Source organism: Aspergillus stella-maris, assembly GCF_047715825.1.
Source record: "Aspergillus stella-maris strain CBS 113639 unplaced genomic scaffold BDV14scaffold_65, whole genome shotgun sequence".
Classification (NCBI taxonomy): Eukaryota; Fungi; Ascomycota; class Eurotiomycetes; order Eurotiales; family Aspergillaceae; genus Aspergillus; species Aspergillus stella-maris.
The window spans coordinates 120,683-138,268 of NW_027396859.1; the positions used below are offsets into that span (position 1 = coordinate 120,683).

Genomic DNA, 17,586 nt, shown 5'->3' on the forward strand with positions numbered 1-17,586 from the left:
CCAAATATGCATAACCCCCCCTTTGGACTAGTTGTCGGGTTAAAAATGTAGAACGTATAATTTCTGATTTAAAACCTCTTCCTTCGGTTGATTATCAATCTCGTTCTGTAAGAACGAATGGATAAGCGTATCAAGATCCTTGTTCTCCTATCCTTGCACTGTTGCTGTGGTCCCAGTTTGTCATTAGAACTGATAGCTGTACATACACAAGTCAAAGCGCCGCAAATAGTTGTATAGATAACCCAAAGAACTTGTTGGTTTTGTCCTTGAACACAATGCAATCCGGACACGGAGGCGAGCTGATTAATATGACCGCCTCGGCTAATGAAGCTGGTGGTGGCGCATTAGCCATATCGATTAGGTCGGCATGTCTCTCTAGTCGCTGATTTAGTATCTTGAGACGAATTTCTAGCTTCAATAATGGTCCGGCTTGGGGAGTAGCGATTAGCTGGTGTAGGGATGTTGTAACCGACTTGAGCTCTAACTCCAGTGCGTTGATCTCATCCTTTTTTCCAATGAGCTTTTCGTCCCCATCGAATAGCTCATGTTCTAGATCCTTCTTCCTCTTTCTAAGGGATGTCACCTTACGTCCAAATTTAGTGTCTGAACGGTATCGCTGAAGCTCATCCTCTACGCACTCGATCTTTTCCTCCATTTCCGAGTTTGGGAGGCCGTCGCGTGGGAGGAAAACATGGCGGTCGATGAAGTATGCTATCAGCTGCTTTTCTGCATGGCATGCACTGTATCGACCGTCTTTATCCTGATCATAGTCGTGGGAAGGCAAAAGATGACCCGCTATTTCCGAGATATAGAAGACGTCATCTGTCCATTGTCGACCATCGACCCTGAGGGACTGCAGAGAACCATGTGACCATCCGCTCATAGCACCAATAGACGGGAATTTCCCTCCTCGTTCCAACCGCGCCACTGTCTTCCAGCCTTTGGTGATTGGATATTCTTCGATCGGTCCGTGTAATACAAGCGAGTCTTGCATCGGCGAGGGTGTGAACGAGTAGGACTTAGACAGTGATAATGTAGGAGGGTTCCCAAAAATAATCTTTGACTTCCTGTTCTCTCCGCTGAGGAGCCGTACAATTTCCTGACGGTCAATGTCCCTTCTGAATGTGTCCTCAATATAACCTAGCCGTTGATTGGATGAAGATGTAAAGTCGCCTCCGGCACGCTGGTATCTCTCTCGTCGATTTTTGTAATTATCACGAGCAAGATCAACAGCCAGTCGGTTTTCGCCGTCCTGAGTATTTTTGTCTGCACTGTGCTGTAAGAGAACCTTTACATTATCAACCCGGCCAAAGAGCGCTGCCTCCATGAGAGCACTCCTCCCATAATTATCAACAGCATTCACCTCAGCCCCGTGTTCGATGAGAAGTGACACCATCTCTGAATTCTGCTCAGCTGCCGCACTGATAAGGGATGTACTCCCATCGGAATGTCGCCCTTGAATAAACAGTGATGCCTCAGGAGAATTCTCTAGATATTTCTGCACCGCTCTTGTATTCCCGTTGACACAATCGCTGATTGGTCCAAGAATTCTCTTCTGTTTAAATGGCCCAATGCCGTATCCTGGGTTGATGGTGATGACTTCCTTCGAATCTTCATGAATATCCGCATATGTTTCTTCCCTCTGTGCTGCGATCGTGGCCTTCCGAGCCAATTCGATCGCTAGATGATCGATATAATCATCGTCATCATCAACCTCGGTATTTTTACCATGCGACACACAAACATTGGTGTATCGTCCTCTTCTCTTGTCAATTTCATATGCAACTTTACCTTGATCATTAATTGGGAAGCAGCAAAGGTAGCTCTCCATCTTCTCGCAATGCGAATATCTCAATTTGTCCGTGTTCCAGTTTACGCCATGGCGATGAATTGACTCGCAGAACGGACATTGGATGTAGTAAGAGTTTGCACTCCACCAGATAACGTCCGCTTCAGGGAATATTTTCATCGTGTAAATCCAGTAATCGATGTTGGACTGAGTAGGTAGATTTGACGCGATGGTAATGGTTTGAGATGTGAACTGACGGAGCATGGTACTGCCATCTAGTACCGCCTGCCCTAGCTAGATGTTGAGCTCGTTTAGTCAAAAACGCCCCTTCTCAGGTCACTCGATTTCCCCTCGGGCACCTTTTGGATGGAGCTGATCGTTCATCCAACCAAGGGGCGGGACTGATTATCCCAACTATATCTCCCTAGATCAAAGCAATCTGGCGTATTTGATTACAACACATTGAAGGTAAAAATCCGGCCGCATGCAATTGTGCAGCGAGAGTCAATTACTTGCTGCCTGAGGCGCTGTGGTCACGGGCTTCATTCGGAATCACTATGTTCCGTGGCTTGTCGCCGGCCAATTCCAATCCCCGCCCTTGGAAGTCAGGCAAGAATAACATCGCAGCTCTGTTGATGGTGGAATATTCTTACTACTGTACTTTGTAGCTAGAACTCGAGATTCTACTACATATAATGAAAGTTAAAAGCCTTGGTAATGAGATTATTGTGCTGGTTAAAATGTGTGTGTCTCTTTTAACCCCGCTGAGGTGATGTGGTCAGAGTCGATGACAAGGCGCTCGGACATCAACCAACCCCGCACATACATAGTCCACTCACAATCGCTTGATTCCATGCTGTGCGGTTGAAGTTCTGAACATTCTTCAACATATGCATCGGTTTCATAGCGTACCATGTACGATTATGTCTTACACATCACAGCTTTGGGGAGTGGTGTATTTAACATAGGTTTCAAGAACAAAGCACTGGCCTACTCTAATGCATGACTCGTACTGGTATCCTCTTCTTGTGTTATTCGCAAAAACCGACCTGCGCAACAGTACCCCATGACGAAAAAAACTCAATCAGATCCAGGTCCGGGGCTGTTCATGTAGGTGTCTGCTTCAGATTGGATCATTTCCATCTGAATCTCACTCCAAGTAGGACTAGGGGGCGTGTCATCCTCACTATCCTCGTAGTCTGAACCCCGCAACTCACGCCTTCTGGCCCTTCTTATTGCTTGTTCAGCCCGCAGCCTGGCCCTTTCCTGTCGCGCCCTGTTTTCCTCAGCACGCTGTTCGATTGCTCTTGAGAACGACCAACATCGCTGACATCTAGACATGTTCCTGCCTCTTTCCACTGCCGCTTCCCTGAAGACCCCACACAATCGGCAAATCACATACTGTTCTCCTTGTATGACGATGTGAGAGCCAAGGGTATATCGGGTAGTGCCTTGACGAGGGTCGATGCCGCAATCCACGCAGAATCGTTTCCCTGCATCAACAGCAAGCTTTGCCTTCTTCTTCCTTATCATATTGTCCGCAAATCTGGCCCTTGGGCGTAGGCGCAAGCAATCTCGACATGTATACAGGTCTTTTTGCCTGCCAAAAGCTGAGACCTCCACTTCCAGCATCTGGTCGACACTAAGTGGGGGGACCAATGCGTGGAAATGCCGACATATTGTTTTCAGCCGAATAAGGCTAGGAAAATCGAGGCACTCAGCAATGAGTTGATGGATTTCAGTTGGGAGGTCAAGAAGTGTGGTGGATCCCGCCATCCCAGAATCCCAACAATGAAAGGCTCGAAGAATCGTTTCACGTACAAGAGAAAGGGCTTGAAAATGTCAGGCACCCCTATCATGGCTCAATCCAGGAAGAAGAAAATGATGAAGAAAACATCGCGGTGAGAATATTCAACATGAGAAGAGAGAATGCGGGGTCAGCTGGTTTGTCTGCATAAGGCATTACACGCAAACTGTATGACAATATTATACTTTACCGTTTCGTCCATTACAGTACTAGTAAGCTACGCGGATTAAGATGTTCCGATGCCTTTCTGAATACATTCTAGACTTGGGGCATCGGAAAGAAGACGCTTGATAGCCACAAGCTCAGTATTCGTCGGAATATAGCCTTCAAGCATGGATGGCGTGATACTACAAGGGCGTACGACACCGTTTCGAGGAGCTCTGACGTTTCCGAAAGCCTATGAGGTTCTGACAGACATACGTGACGGCTTGTAGGCTACAGTTAGCGACAAAAGCAATCCCAGGTCTGGTTAGTCCATTTTCAATCATCTGCTGGATCTCTTCGAGCTGTGACGGCTTTAGATTTGCTGGCATCCTTGGTTGGTGGTTCAATGGTGGGGGAGGTAACGTACCACGTGGGGTTTGGGGAACCGAAGATTCTTTCGACGGCCCGATAATTACTCCGACTCAGCTTACGTGATATTTCTAAGTCAGCGACGAGGAGCACTTCAGCAAACCATTATCTCTATGCGGCGATGTCGTCGCTTGAGGGAGTTTTGGATTTTTCAGAACCCTTTTCGCAACTTAACATCAATATAATACTGCGAAGAACCTCCTTGATCTATTGATCGAGGACTATGGCATCGAACGAGAAACGGAAAGGGGCTATAAGCCTGCGAAGCTGATACAGGAGACGCTTCAATATGTCATTTCTAGGGACTCATTCTTGGTGTTTATCTTTACATTTTTGCACGAGAACTTACTGATATCACGTCTAACATGACATTGGCGTTATGTATCCTATTTTGGGGATCTCACTTCATGGGTACCAGCAGCGCGCAAACAGTTGATACATGCTCTTGAAGGTTTTGCCAACTACATGGTGGCCCAGTTCTTCCTTCCGCGTGGGTTCTTAATGCTCCATAGTACAGTATACCAAAAACCAAAAAACGTGTGTTTGAAAGCGGCCAGATTGCTTAAATATATATCATGATTTAGACTTCTGCAACAGCCTCGGAATCTTGCACGCGTGAATTTGTCTCCTTGTCCCATTCATACACGTCGCGTAAGAAGCGAAGGGTGGTACCCAGTTTGATCCCCTGCTGGGTGAAGAATCCAGGGTCTGGATCCTCGAAGATAAGCTCAAGATCCAGGTGATTCGCCAAAATCACTGAACATATTTGTCGAAAATCAGCTTTATATGCCTCCTCGGTCACGCGGGACTCCAGCCATTTGCAGTACTTCCTCACTGCTGCTTCACAAGGGCCAGTAATCACGAGGCGTCCATCAAGTGAACACTTGGGCGAGGATGAAGTAACCATAGAAGCGCGTGCCGTGTCAGTAGACATCACATTGATGTTGATTGGACATGGTACCCCGCCCGTTGCCACGTTATCTGCCTTCTTAGATTTCCTCCCTGCCTGGCTTTCGAGAACCACGTCACGACGAATATCATCAGGAACATCTTCATGAGTGTCTAGTCTGCCACCTTCATAGACATGGTCAACAAGCCGTTCTAGGTGAGGGGCTCTCAGCTTATAATGTTTCTTGTCTCTTGGGTCTTCCCAGCACCAGTCGGATCTTAAAGGGCACGAGCGGACGTGACAGCGCATACGCTCATATACCAGACTCCAGGCCGGAGGCCGTCCTGTGCTCTCCTCCTCTGCACTAATACACGCGTCACGTTTTGCGAACATTCTTCCAGTTCTGGATACTCGGCCTCTCTTTTCGACCCTTCGTGATGCGGACGTGACATGGCCGTCATCGTCATCATACCCATAGTTCAACGTAACGACAACCGTAATCTTCTTACCGATGCGAATCAGGTTGCTCCATTTACATAATTGCTTTTCCACTGGTGCCCAATTAATATCAGTAGAAGGATTAAATTTCTCGAAATTTTTCAGAGACCGCTCGTTCACGGATACGGTAATGTCCGTGCCTTCTGAACGAACTCGCTGATGACGTTTCTTTTTCGTCCTTAGCATGTCATCGACATCGGCTTTCAAGACCTCTTCCCAAAAAATACTGGGTGACACAAACAGATCTTGTTCAGTCACTTTACCGACCGTCTTACGGTTGAGTTTAAGCTTCCATTCGATGGTGGAGCAAATATATTCAACTTGTTGGTCATTATAGTCGATACCCTCCTTCCATTGGCTAAATGGAAGGAATCTTAGTTAATCCGGCTGCAGATGGCTTGTGGCACGATCCGGGGCAGGGCTTGGGGAGTAGGAGGTGGCGGTGGTACGACCAAAGTTACCAGGAGTGGGGGCATATTGTGAGTTGTCGTTCCATGGGTCGGTCATCCAAGGTTGACTGGCATCATCGTAGCTGGGAGATCTAATGGCCATCGCTGCTCAAATAATTAAAAGGAGCCTAAGCGGACAGAGCTGCAAGGGGTTAGCCAATGACTGAAAGAGCCCAACAAGCCGTCTACTAAGGCGAGCTGCGGCATAATGACAAGCAAGGGCTGAGAATGCAGAAAATCACCTATATTATTATTGAAGCTCCCCCTATTAACATAGACCGAGGTGGCCCTGAAGTGTCAGCAGACTCTACAGTTGACCAACTGCAGGATACAGAAAGAGGTTTGTTGACAGATTGCCAGTTCAATGGCCGCGTTGTTTGACGGGTTTGCATCGAACCTTCCAGTACACAATTCCAGGCCATTGTATTTAGATACCGTATATTACATTACTCAGTATAATTACATGTTTGATACAGACTAGATAAATTACACCCTACCCATTTTAGGCTTAGCGTGTCAGGTGATTAGGGTTTGAAAATGGCTTTCTCTCTCTATGATAAGGAAGGCACTTTCGGGCGGCTCTGTACCGCAGACGGGATATGATTAAGCTATTGTTGGAGTGGTAAGACCATGCGGCCTGGGGTTTAGGTGGCAAGTATATTCTGAACTTACTCGTGTGCTGATTGATATATGAAGGGACGGAAAGGCATGCATAGGCTGCGGCATGACCGCGGTTAACCGCGGTTAGCCATCACCATAACCGCGCGGTGAGGTGATGGTTATGAGATTCTGATAACCTCGCTCTGCGGTGAGGTGATGGTTATAGCTAGGCTATAACCGTGGTGACCGCGGTTAACCTCACCAGTGTAAACAATGCAAACCTTCCAGGATTATAAGAATGCATAAATTATGCTGTATTTCTGGTATCTTTGGTGTATACTAATGTATGTACGTGTCAGATATGGTCAGGGTCATCCTGCTAAGTGTCGAGTCGGACCTTAGGTATTCTGATATCAAGAGAGAGAAGAGCAAAGTAGAAGATGCAATAGTAACTCTGGTTCGTACTGGCAATCTAACTATGTTACTGTAAACTGAAGATAAGGCACGAGAGGCAGAAAGTAAATACAGGTGGGTAGTGAGCGTCCCTTTTATACCTTGCCTGGATATTTCACTCCCGGGTGAAATATCTCTTCCCTCGTCCTCGTCGTCCTCGCGGGAGGCCGCGGGGGATGACTGTTCATGTTTGGTGTTAGCAGATTTCAAGTACTTGAAATGCACGTGACCTCTATTGGTCAGCCAGGTGGTCAGAACAGGCAGAATCTCGCGATACTCATTCCGGGCACGGTGCCCGGAATGAGGCTCAAAGCTGGCACCGGGACAGATTCTGCCTGTTCCGACCGCCTGGTTGGCCGATACTTCCTGAACTCCAATGTTGATCCTGTTCCTGGCCTCTAAGCAATGGCTTGTTAGACAAAGCGCCTGTCTGATAGTTTGTGTATCTACTTTGTTACCCTGTTTTAATTACATTCCCAAGCCCGCACCTTGACAACTCGCGGGGAATCGCGGGGTTTTGGTAATACTATGTAGGAACTACAAGGCCGTAATGCCTGGGTAACATATATATTTTCAAGATTCAACTCGCAGATTATCCTAAATCTTAAAAATACAACAACAAATAGCATAATATAACATAAAGAAAAGGTTAACTAAGCTAAATAATGGGTCTATTTGGCATTTACAATCTAATTTCCTATATTTACGCTATGGTTGTTATAAAATAAGAGGTCTGTATTGGAAAAACTTGAACGCATGTTTAAAACAAATGGTAACAGGCTCACGTAAGCTTCATAAGTATCATGCAGGAGGCTTAAAACTGATAATTAAGCGAGAGTTATGCTAGTGCGGCTATAGTGAGGTTAACCGCGGTTTAACCGCGGTTAACCTCAAGTTTGCGGTGATGGTGATGGTCATCAAATCTCATGACCATGACCGCATCTGCGGTGATGGTTATCAATCCTATAGCCGCGGTTGCGGTTATGCCGCAGCCTAGGCATGCATGTGTAATAAGGCCAAGGACAATAATATAGAGGTATGGGGTATTTGTTGCAAGAGTGGATTAAGCATTTTCCAATGAAAATAAGAAATTTGGTTGTGCCAACTGAGTAATTACAAAACTATTTTTTTAACCCTTTTTTCAACCCTCTTGTACAACCAATACGATTGCGCAAGCTTTCTAAATTCCTGAGCCCATAGCTGACATTCACATATGCAAAGGTGATTCCCTGCGACAGAGCGGGCAGGAACCCTTCTGGCGTAGCCATGGATAAAGACAGTCCCTATGAAATTCGTGTCCACAGCCACCACGCACCTTGACTGCGTTAGGCAACGGGTCAAGGCATATTGCACAATCATCGTCAAAGGCCCCCGCGGATTGTTCAGTCCCGCCGTCGAAGGTAGAAGCTCGAAAGTCTGCAAGCCAAGATGGTTGTTCAAGGAAATTGCAAGCAGGGAAGACTTGATCCATGAGTGCGCGGGACTCGTTCGCTAATATTGGAGCGTCGATGCTGTTCTCGTATATTTGACCGGCGTACAGGGCGGGTTCAGTCATATGAGCGGGTCTCCAGGGTCTTTGCTCCTCCTCCAAGCTGCGTGCAGGACTGCGGGTTTGACGTTGCAAAAGGCGACTTTCTAATCTACCTCCCCCGCTGGGACTACCCGGGAATGCTGTTGCGGTACTCTGACGTGACCACCATGATGCCCGTGTGCCTGCCGCGGCGCTTGTAGGGTCCAAGGGCCAGACAGGGAATTCATCTGCCAGTCTGGCAACCTCCATAAACTCGATCTGGTGTAACTCATTGACTGCAAACCCGGGTCTTGTAGCCTCGAGATCGGGCCTCCAGGCTTCCTGGGCCAATGCCATAGAGCTGTGTGCTTCTTCGGGATATGGTAAATAGAGAAATAATCTCGCCATCTCAGTCAGAATTTCGAGCTCAGCATCGATTTGGTTCTGTTCATTTGATACTGTGAGATTCTCAGCACCTAGTCCTGGTTGCCGTGGTACGTAGGCCCGGTGAACGCGAGACCGAATGAGCTCCCTGATTTTGACCAGAAACCTGCCGATTCTGCCCATAGTTAGGGGTTATGTTCTGAGTTTCGAGGAATTTGAATAAACATAGACATCACAGTATGAGATTGTAGCTGCTTTTATATGGTACGAAACGTCCTGCTTTGATAATCGGGGCCTTAAGCTGTGTGGATGTGAAGTTGGTACGTTCCTTGGCAATTCGACCGCTGTGCGCCCATCTGACATCCACCTAGCAGCTATCCTTCTTCATCCGACAAATGGGGTAACTACAGCCCAAGTTTCAAATTCCTATTCATCAAATCCGTTGATGTTCCTCCGCTTGCGAGCCTTGCCTACGAATAAATCTCGTGCTTAGCCTTTACTCGGCCGTCAGACGATAGCAAAGGATATCGGGCTCCTTGATTTGCGACCATTCACCGTTGAACGCCTTCTATCTAGATGATCATTCGCAAATCAGCCTACTTAATTTTGGGACAGGGCTCTGCTGTATGCTGTACCCACCCCAGATAACTTCGATCGAACTCCTATCTGTTGCTAATGTGCTTGTAACAATTGGCTGCCCTAAAGAAGGAGTCTGGTTGAAGGGAGAGTCTGATGAAGGCAGAAAAGGACAGCTCGGTCATTAGAATACAGTATGCTGAGGATCTAGTATCATTGATCCTGAGGAGGTGTGGTGGCACCGGGATACCGGCCCGTTCCTCGAAAGCCGATCTGTTCATCATATCCAGCACTGAGGATACAATAATATAGAGGATACTCATCGCGATTTAGATAAAATGAACGTAAGAACATATGGCTCAACAAACTTGGGATAAATATTAAGACTTCAACTCATTACATGTATTAGGGATTAGAGAAAATGAGCGAAACTAAAAGCGCGAATTCACCGTTCTTGGAATGAGCCTCTCAGCTGGCACCTTGACACTTCTATCTCAATAATATATATTGACACCCTACAGGGACCGGACCTCGATTCATAAGCAAAGCAAGGAAACAGTTATTTACGAATAAGATACCCATTTCTGCCATGGACAACGATCTAGCTTCTATGGTGACACGGCTCCTGAATCCCTTTCACTCATAATTCCAGTCCTTAAGACTACTAAACTGGGTTGTATACCACATCCAAAAGGAACTCCACGGGTAAATGAACCAGTTCTTTCCGGTTTCCGCATCGATAAAATACTGTTATGACAGATTTGAAAGGAAAATATCAGCACCTTATTAGAATCAGGGACTGATATTGAGTATACCTACCGATGCACATGAGCTAGCCCAGACAGTTTTTCCAATTTCCCGGTGAAGCTTTTCATTATATTCCTTTTCCTTCTCAGACTTCACTTCCACAGATTTCCATTGCCCTTTAAGTAATGGAGTAATAATTCGCAGTATTTGACTAATGTAGCTGTGAATAAACAAGTTAGCATGATACACTGCAAGTCTTTTGTACATACCTCTCAATTGCATATATTGTTGATGTATGACCTCTACCAGAGTTTGGTCCCAAGATATAGAAGAAATTTGGGAACCCAGACATTGCAATCGAATGGTAGGCCTCTATATAGCCATAAGAGTTCCAGTGGTCTAACCGAGAACGTCCTTTACGACCATAGATGTTGAGATTCCACTGCGTGAGGGAGAACCCCGTGGCCAATACCTGGACCAGGACTGTTTAGATCGCGTGCGCAATGGAGTCAAACAAGATCAAGCAGTACCTACTATAACATCGGCATCGTATTTCTTTCCTGTTTCTGTTATGACTGAATGTTCTTCGACTGCAGTAATCGTGTCGTTTGTGAGGGAAACGTGGTTCATCTGTAGGCACTGCATGTAATTTTGATTGTCGAATATTCGGCGCTGGTATGATATAAGCATGCTAGCCAGACGCCTTGGATACTTTCTGCAGGTGTGCATCATACCTTACACCCCAGTTCATAGCTGGGTAACAGTAAAGGCCAGTATTTCTCTTAAAGATGTTGTTAGACAGAGTCTTGAGCACAAACAAAGGGACAGACTAAGTGCCATACCAGGTGCCACACGTTGGATGTATTCCTTGCTCTTGTTCGCAGCATGTTGACGGATCCTCTTGCTTCTGGCATCAACGCCAAACATAAAATAGGCTGTCTCAAGATACACGAAGATGACCAATCTCAAGACCAACAAGACCCCAGGCACATAAAGAAACAATTTTTTCCACATAGATCCAATACCTACATTCCTACTAGCAATGTAGTACTGAGATGTCTATGGTAATCTGGTAGTAAGCAACATCCGCGATCACGCTCTTGGTAGTACATACTCTGATGAATTGTGCAATAGACCTGGCTTCCTGGGCAATGGACGGTATCAACTGGGCTGCCGAGGCTGCCAAAGATCAGATGGGTTTGAGTAAATGAGGACCAGAAAGACTAACCACCATTGCCGATCACGACAACATTTTTGCCGTGCAGGTCAACATCCTGTGGCCACCTTGCGGTATGAATAATCGGCCCCTGAAATAGTTCTGTTCCTGCTACTTGGAAAGGCTTTGGATTGACCAAGGCACCAACCGCAGAGATCAAGATCTTACATTCATGTAAAATGGTAACTTGAGAGACTGTGTCTCGCAGATTGACCGACCATAGCTTCTTCTCGTCATTCCAAGAGGCCTCCTCACATTCTATGTTGCAGAATATATGAGAGCGAACGTTGTACTGATCAGCCACGTTCTTCATATATGACAGCACTTCTAATTGACTCGGGAAAAGTTTTGAAAATTCTGCATGAGGTGCAAAGGATAGACTGTAATAAGCGGCTGGAATATCCACTGCACATCCAGGATCTGTGCTTCTCGTCAGCTGTGTGCGCGCGGTATATGCAAGCTCTTACATTTGTTCGCCCACCACGTGCCACCCATCTCCGCACTCCGGTCATAGATAGCATAATTATAATGGTTCAATTTTCGCTGTAGTTGGCAGGCCATGGTCAAGCCCGAAAATCCTGCGCCAATGATCACAACATCATTAAAGCGCTTTGTCTGGCTGCCACTGGACATGACACGGGAGATTCCAACGCAATTCCTGAGGTAAGTGATGAGTTGTAGCGTATTGCTGATAATAGAACACTGATCAGTATACCTCTGCGGTTACTTTCAATCGGGTTCGGGGGGAAGATAAATACAGGTCAAGAGCCGTCCTTAGAACAACAGGATTGATTGACAACGTTTTTATAAAATTCGACAAGTATGCAGCCAATGCTTATACTGCATTCGCGGGCCCATCTTTTGAACATCCTGTCAGAGTTGCTGATTTAATCTTACTTCTCCTTTCAAAGCCGCTGATGCTGAATTCGCCATTTGGTCTGACAGTTAATCTCAGACTATTGTTTTGTTCACTGCATCCTCGGGACTTACCGAGCCTACATAATCAAGAGATGTTGAAAGATAGCGATTCCGGAACCGCATCTCTTATTGAACATAGCTTTTCCCAGTGCTCTACTTTCCCTGACAAGGCACTAGACCCCAAGCATCAACGGTAAACAAGTCAAGGACCCACTGTGCATCCGCGATGCAAGAAATGGGTTAGTGCCGTCCATGATGACGCAGCTATTCCACTCCGCGGACAGTCGATTCAACAACATTTGTTTTCTAAGCAGTCTTTTTTCATAATAACCTACCTCTGGCAGTGCAGATAAAAGACACAATAATCTAGATCTGTAGTACTAGCGGAACTCCACGCGAAAAAAAAAAAAAACGATGACCTGATGCTATAGACATTCGTATCTGGAATAAGAGGCGCCACGTATGACTCGTGGTCAAGTATGATTAAGGTTCGAGGAGCATGTGAATACAATACAGTCTACCAAAAACACTGTTTAACACAGAATATGTATCATTCTGCCGCGGCTTTTATAGCGTCGCCGCAACACCTGTTAAACCAGGAACAATTCGCGCAGTGTCTGACCAAGCTTGGCACTTTTCACACCTAAGTTTGGTCTGCTTGCTTTGCATCCATCTAACGGCCCCGTTGGAGGCATTTAGGATGATAATGGTCTATAAACAACAGACTTTCTACTTTTAGACGTGTACTATATCATTAGACAAATAGTCGTTTCCTGCAATCCAACTCATCCAATATGCCATCCAATAAAGACCGCCTGTACGTCGCACTTTATGCGCGCCGAGGGTGTCCTAATATGCCCGGCAAAGAAGATACGTGAGTAAAATTTGTCTCGATTTTATTAGTGCTAATGAGTAAAATATCTCCTATCCAGATATCACTGGGCGTTGATAGTTGGCCCAAAAATTGAGACACAAGAGAGAACGGGCGTCCGCTACCAGGCAAGGGAAATACAGAAAGTGGGAGGAGGGAGTGGATGGCTTTTCGAGGAACGTGAATGCCTACTCACACCTACTAGCATGTTACGTGTTCGAGTCATGGTTGGTAAGGTGGCGGATAGAAATCGTCTTGGAGAACTTCTGCGCACAATTCCCATTAGGCAGAATCTAAAAGGCTGGACCTGTGTGGCTTGGGTGGAGGAGGCTCTAGCGAGTGTCAACGCAGACGGCACAGCCCTGTGTACGAGAACTGATTGGGAAACGGTGCGCGTGGAGGCAATGGAATATTGCCAAAGGAAGACGGAACAGAATCGGTTCTGTGAACAAGGGATTTTTGATATGACTAGAATCCCCACATATGACCTGGTCAGTCGCAAGGAGATTATAGTATGAAGTGAATGTAGATAGGGCAAAATGAGTTTAAAGTGGCTGTTGTGGAAACTTCAAGGCTAGTACTGTATCTATTGACTTTCGGCTAACACCACACGGGCCGAGCAACGATTCTTGATTACTAAGCGAGGTCCCAGAAGCCCTAACTCAACGGAATCCACAAGCGAGCGGGCCACCTTACGCGTTGCTGGCCACGATCGGAATACTTCCCAACTCAACCGTCAACCATGCTACCGAAAGCGCGTACAAAGTCAAGAGTTTCAATAAAGAAGGAAGATCGAATTTTACTTGCAATATCTACTATTAGAGAAAAGAGCAGAAATACATAGTGCTCGTGAAGCTGCACACATAGAGTGTTTCCCGCGTGATACTCGAGTAGCGTTTGACTAGATTTACCTTCGCAGTAAGGCACGCGCCAACTCCAGAAGCTAACTTGAAATAAAGAGAAATCACTCGTACGACGCATCCTCTGTCTAGATCAGTCCCCGGCCATGTCATGTACAAGAAATAGCCAAATTTTTACTGGTAAAGCCTGGCACGACTCCTATCCAAGCTGTTAGAGAGAACTGGGCGTACAACTTCATTCAAACCAGGACGAACTGTAAACTCGCTTCTCTCGCCGATAAAATTATCAACGCGCGAAGTGTGAGGATTTAAAGATAGTCTCTGGGTGGTTCAACCGCGTTTAATGGGACACCGGGGATAGAAGGTAGACATACGAAATTACAGAAGATACTGGCCGAAAATATATACTACAGAACAAGTCTATCTACCCAAAGCCTGGAAGGACATTTCAGATTGGTTCGTATCATGGCTTCTTCTGCTTGGCTTTCGCGTAATAATCATAACAAAACAAGGTTCATCCAAGAACATACTCGCTATTGACCTTGAAACCCCCCGGGACCTGGCTCTGAAATACGCCGGTTGGGTCATACTCCTTGGCTACCTGCCTGAGAAATGCAAGGTTTTCCGCACCATACCCCCTGAGTACATGCTGTTTTCGCGCTGCGTAGTTCATGTAGATGTAATCACTATCAGCACCAACTTCTCGGTTGTACGCCTTGAAGTTGTCGATTATGTCATAGCCTAGGTCGTGGAAGAAGGTATCGTCTGCTGCGTTATCCCAGTCGAGAAATAGAAGGAGTACTATTTCAGATTAGCACGCTATTCTTTAGTGCAGGACGGATAGTTATATACCCAGGTGATCCTCCTGCCATTGGTCTAATCCAAGCACATTCCCATTTTTAGGATCCTTCCTGGTATCCCCAAACATTAACGGGAACGGCTGCAAGAAGGTGATAACATCCCAATCATCACTTGCCGTTCTCTGAGACTTGACATGTTCAATAGCTTCTTCATGCAAGCGATGAAGATACCCCAGAGCCCCCACCTCATTTCGAAAGGTCAGCGTCAAGAAAACCGCACGTTTCCCCGGCGGCGGCGCAGTCTCCATCATGAGGTCATAGATATCCGTAACGCGGAGCGAATTAAATGTCTGCGGGAGTGACAGGAACTCATTAAAGACAGACGCACTCCCAATTTCCTCCCCAAGAATATACTGTAACCCGCTCGCTGCAAAATCAACACCCGTCTTCCCACTATGCTGCCAGATTGTAACGAGCATCGCGTTTCTATCGGTGGTCATATGCGAGGTGAAGTTAACAAGGGCCTGTATCTGTGCTGGAATGACAGACTTCGAGTGCCCAATCAATCCACCCCAGAGGGATCCTTGTGCGAAAGCGCGAAGTTCGACTTTCGTCACGATGCCAAAATTGTTTCCGCCGCCTTTGAGGGCTTTGAAGAGGCTCGGGTTGGTAGTACGGTTTGCAGTGGTGATTGTGCTGTTGCTAAGGACGATTTCGAAGTTAAGGACATTGTCGCAGGCAAGGCCGTATTTGGGTGCGAAGTAGGACATTCCCCCTGTGACATAGTGATTAGCATCTGAAGAAATCTGTCCTTCTGCACAACTCTGTGAACGTTCTTACCTCCAATAATCAACCCTCCAACACCAACAGAGTCGCTTCTTCCCCCCGTAACAGCAATACCAAGCGGCTTCAGCGCCTTGTAAACATTTCCCCACTTGGCACCTGCCATAATCGACACTGAATCTCTCTCGGGATGATAAGTAGATTCATTCATCAATGCAATGTCAATTGTCACACCTCCCTGGACACTAGCCACTCCTTCGCTGGGGTTGTGCCCGCCGCCGCGGATGGCGAATTTGCATTCTGCTGAGCCATCGTCTGCCTCGACTAAAATGGAGATGGCTTGGGAGATGTGCTCGGTAGACCGGGGTTGGAGAAGGCAGGCTGGCTCAAGAGGAGCGCTTGTTGTGTAGTGGGCTTTCGCGAGGGAGTCGTAGGATGGCGAGGAGGGGAGAACGAGATAAGGCGAGAGGGAAGAGTTCAAGAGGGCGGTGCACTAGAGCACAATTGTCAATACATTTTAGATTCAAATGGGCCGTCATACCAGGACACATACGCATGTCAATCTGCAAGTATTGCGGAAGAAACCCAGGGCGCCGGTGTTAGGACAAAACCACATCGTATTTGACGACCTAAAGAGGAAAATGAGAAGAAAGTAGGAAAGAGCAAGGATGAAGAAAGGACTTTTATAGTTCAATGGCCGCTCTAAGTCACTCTCAAACATGAATCTCGGAGGATCATCTAAGCTCACAGTCTACGTTGGGAGCAGGAACTTCCACGAACAGTAGACCATGCTTCTTGCCTTGAGATTCGATCCAGGTGGTTCCGGTCTTCATGCTTTAAAGGCAATTTAAGTTATACACTCTTAGTTCTAGATCTTGAAACTGTTTTACATGGAGTTTAGGCTTGTCAACGTCGCCAAATAACAGCTTAACTCAACGAAGAGCTCCTCACTTCGGTTGAACTCAGCGAGCGGGACGCAAGTAGCTACATCGTGCCCCGGGCCGAGTAGGAAGTCACCCCGAAATTGTTGACACTGCAATGGGACAAGTAGCCCTGTCATCGCCAGTCTGTCACAAGTGATGACTGGCCCAGGCAATGTTAACGCCGTCCGCAATGACAACTCACTCGATCAGGGTTTGAACAGATATTGGTGGGCTCGATGTCAATGCAGAAGTCTATTGTACACTCTACCTCTATATTTTCTGCCTTGCCTTACACTAAAGACGACTCAGACATTCTTTAATCTTTATCCATCGCCGATCTTGCATGGAGTCCGCAACTGACTCCAGTTGATCCCAATCCCAGCCAGCCGCCTTCACCATCTCTGCGGCATCTGCCGTTCCAGGCAAAAATAGAATTAAGTCTGGTAGGATCAGTATATTTCTCAGTAGCCTATACACCACGGCATCAAACCTTCATCTTCGTTCCTGGCTGCTTCTTTTATATCCAACTAAGCCGATTTATTCGGGGTTTGCGTAGGCGTGTCGTGTAACGGACGTTGAACGATATAAGAGCGTTGGGCCAATCAAGGAGGTATCGCGAATGGTTCATTGCTAAGGGTGGAGCCAAACCGGGTGTGTAGTCAGGATGTACGGAATTAGTTATATCAGCAGGCCATGTGATGGGAGCCTTATATCAAAACCAAGATGCTTGACCCGGTGCCGTAGGCTCTGCTAAATAGGGAAATATCGAATTTTGCCACTAGACCAAAAAGGGTCAACCCTCATTAGTAAGGGCTTCTATTCTGGTTGTCAGGAAATAATGACTAAGGGAGGTCGAGCTGTAGAAGCAGGCGGTACCAGATGGCAGTATGCTGCGTGAGAATATTTGTCAGCAGTGACGGTCTCATATTTTAGCCAGCAA

At 46.6% G+C, this 17,586-nt stretch overlaps 6 protein-coding genes across 6 annotated transcripts; 1 reads left to right on the top strand and 5 right to left on the bottom strand.

Annotated features, from left to right (window-relative positions):
• Positions 1–2,016, bottom strand: BDV14DRAFT_180608 (uncharacterized protein). Its single transcript, XM_073769939.1, has one exon. It carries the CDS (start codon positions 1,967–1,969, stop codon positions 212–214), a length of 1,758 nt encoding a protein of 585 aa, XP_073624348.1. The 5' UTR covers positions 1,970–2,016; the 3' UTR covers positions 1–211.
• A 474-nt stretch (positions 2,017–2,490) lies between these two features.
• BDV14DRAFT_126047 (uncharacterized protein) lies at positions 2,491–2,786 on the bottom strand. Its single transcript, XM_073765985.1, has one exon. It carries the CDS (start codon positions 2,702–2,704, stop codon positions 2,525–2,527), a length of 180 nt encoding a protein of 59 aa, XP_073624349.1. The 5' UTR covers positions 2,705–2,786; the 3' UTR covers positions 2,491–2,524.
• Positions 2,787–3,709, bottom strand: BDV14DRAFT_126046 (F-box protein). Its single transcript, XM_073765984.1, has one exon. It carries the CDS (start codon positions 3,563–3,565, stop codon positions 2,870–2,872), a length of 696 nt encoding a protein of 231 aa, XP_073624350.1. The 5' UTR covers positions 3,566–3,709; the 3' UTR covers positions 2,787–2,869.
• Positions 3,710–10,164: 6,455 nt separating this feature from the next.
• Positions 10,165–12,124, bottom strand: BDV14DRAFT_192311 (flavin-containing monooxygenase; the record flags this gene model as incomplete). Its single annotated transcript, XM_073771618.1, has 9 exons — positions 10,165–10,275; positions 10,348–10,495; positions 10,545–10,747; positions 10,810–10,947; positions 11,010–11,056; positions 11,118–11,334; positions 11,390–11,454; positions 11,504–11,911; positions 11,959–12,124. The coding sequence occupies 9 exons, from the start codon at positions 12,122–12,124 to the stop codon at positions 10,165–10,167; spliced, it is 1,503 nt and encodes a 500-aa protein (XP_073624351.1).
• Positions 12,125–13,203: 1,079 nt separating this feature from the next.
• Positions 13,204–13,798, top strand: BDV14DRAFT_192312 (uncharacterized protein; the record flags this gene model as incomplete). The annotated part of the gene is made up of 2 exons (XM_073771619.1): positions 13,204–13,283; positions 13,342–13,798. The coding sequence occupies 2 exons, from the start codon at positions 13,204–13,206 to the stop codon at positions 13,796–13,798; spliced, it is 537 nt and encodes a 178-aa protein (XP_073624352.1).
• Positions 13,799–14,654: 856 nt separating this feature from the next.
• Positions 14,655–16,339, bottom strand: BDV14DRAFT_203836 (FAD-binding oxidoreductase; the record flags this gene model as incomplete). The annotated part of the gene is made up of 4 exons (XM_073774378.1): positions 14,655–14,941; positions 14,993–15,715; positions 15,781–16,216; positions 16,277–16,339. The coding sequence occupies 4 exons, from the start codon at positions 16,337–16,339 to the stop codon at positions 14,655–14,657; spliced, it is 1,509 nt and encodes a 502-aa protein (XP_073624353.1).
• Between the last annotated feature and the right edge of the window lie 1,247 nt (positions 16,340–17,586).

Bases quoted from the DNA above. Each gene is read 5' to 3' on its own strand.
- BDV14DRAFT_180608 (XM_073769939.1), bottom strand. From the start codon at position 1,969: ATGAAAATATTCCCTGAAGCGGACGTTATCTGGTGGAGTGCAAACTCT.
- BDV14DRAFT_126047 (XM_073765985.1), bottom strand. From the start codon at position 2,704: ATGGTACGCTATGAAACCGATGCATATGTTGAAGAATGTTCAGAACTT.
- BDV14DRAFT_126046 (XM_073765984.1), bottom strand. From the start codon at position 3,565: ATGGCGGGATCCACCACACTTCTTGACCTCCCAACTGAAATCCATCAA.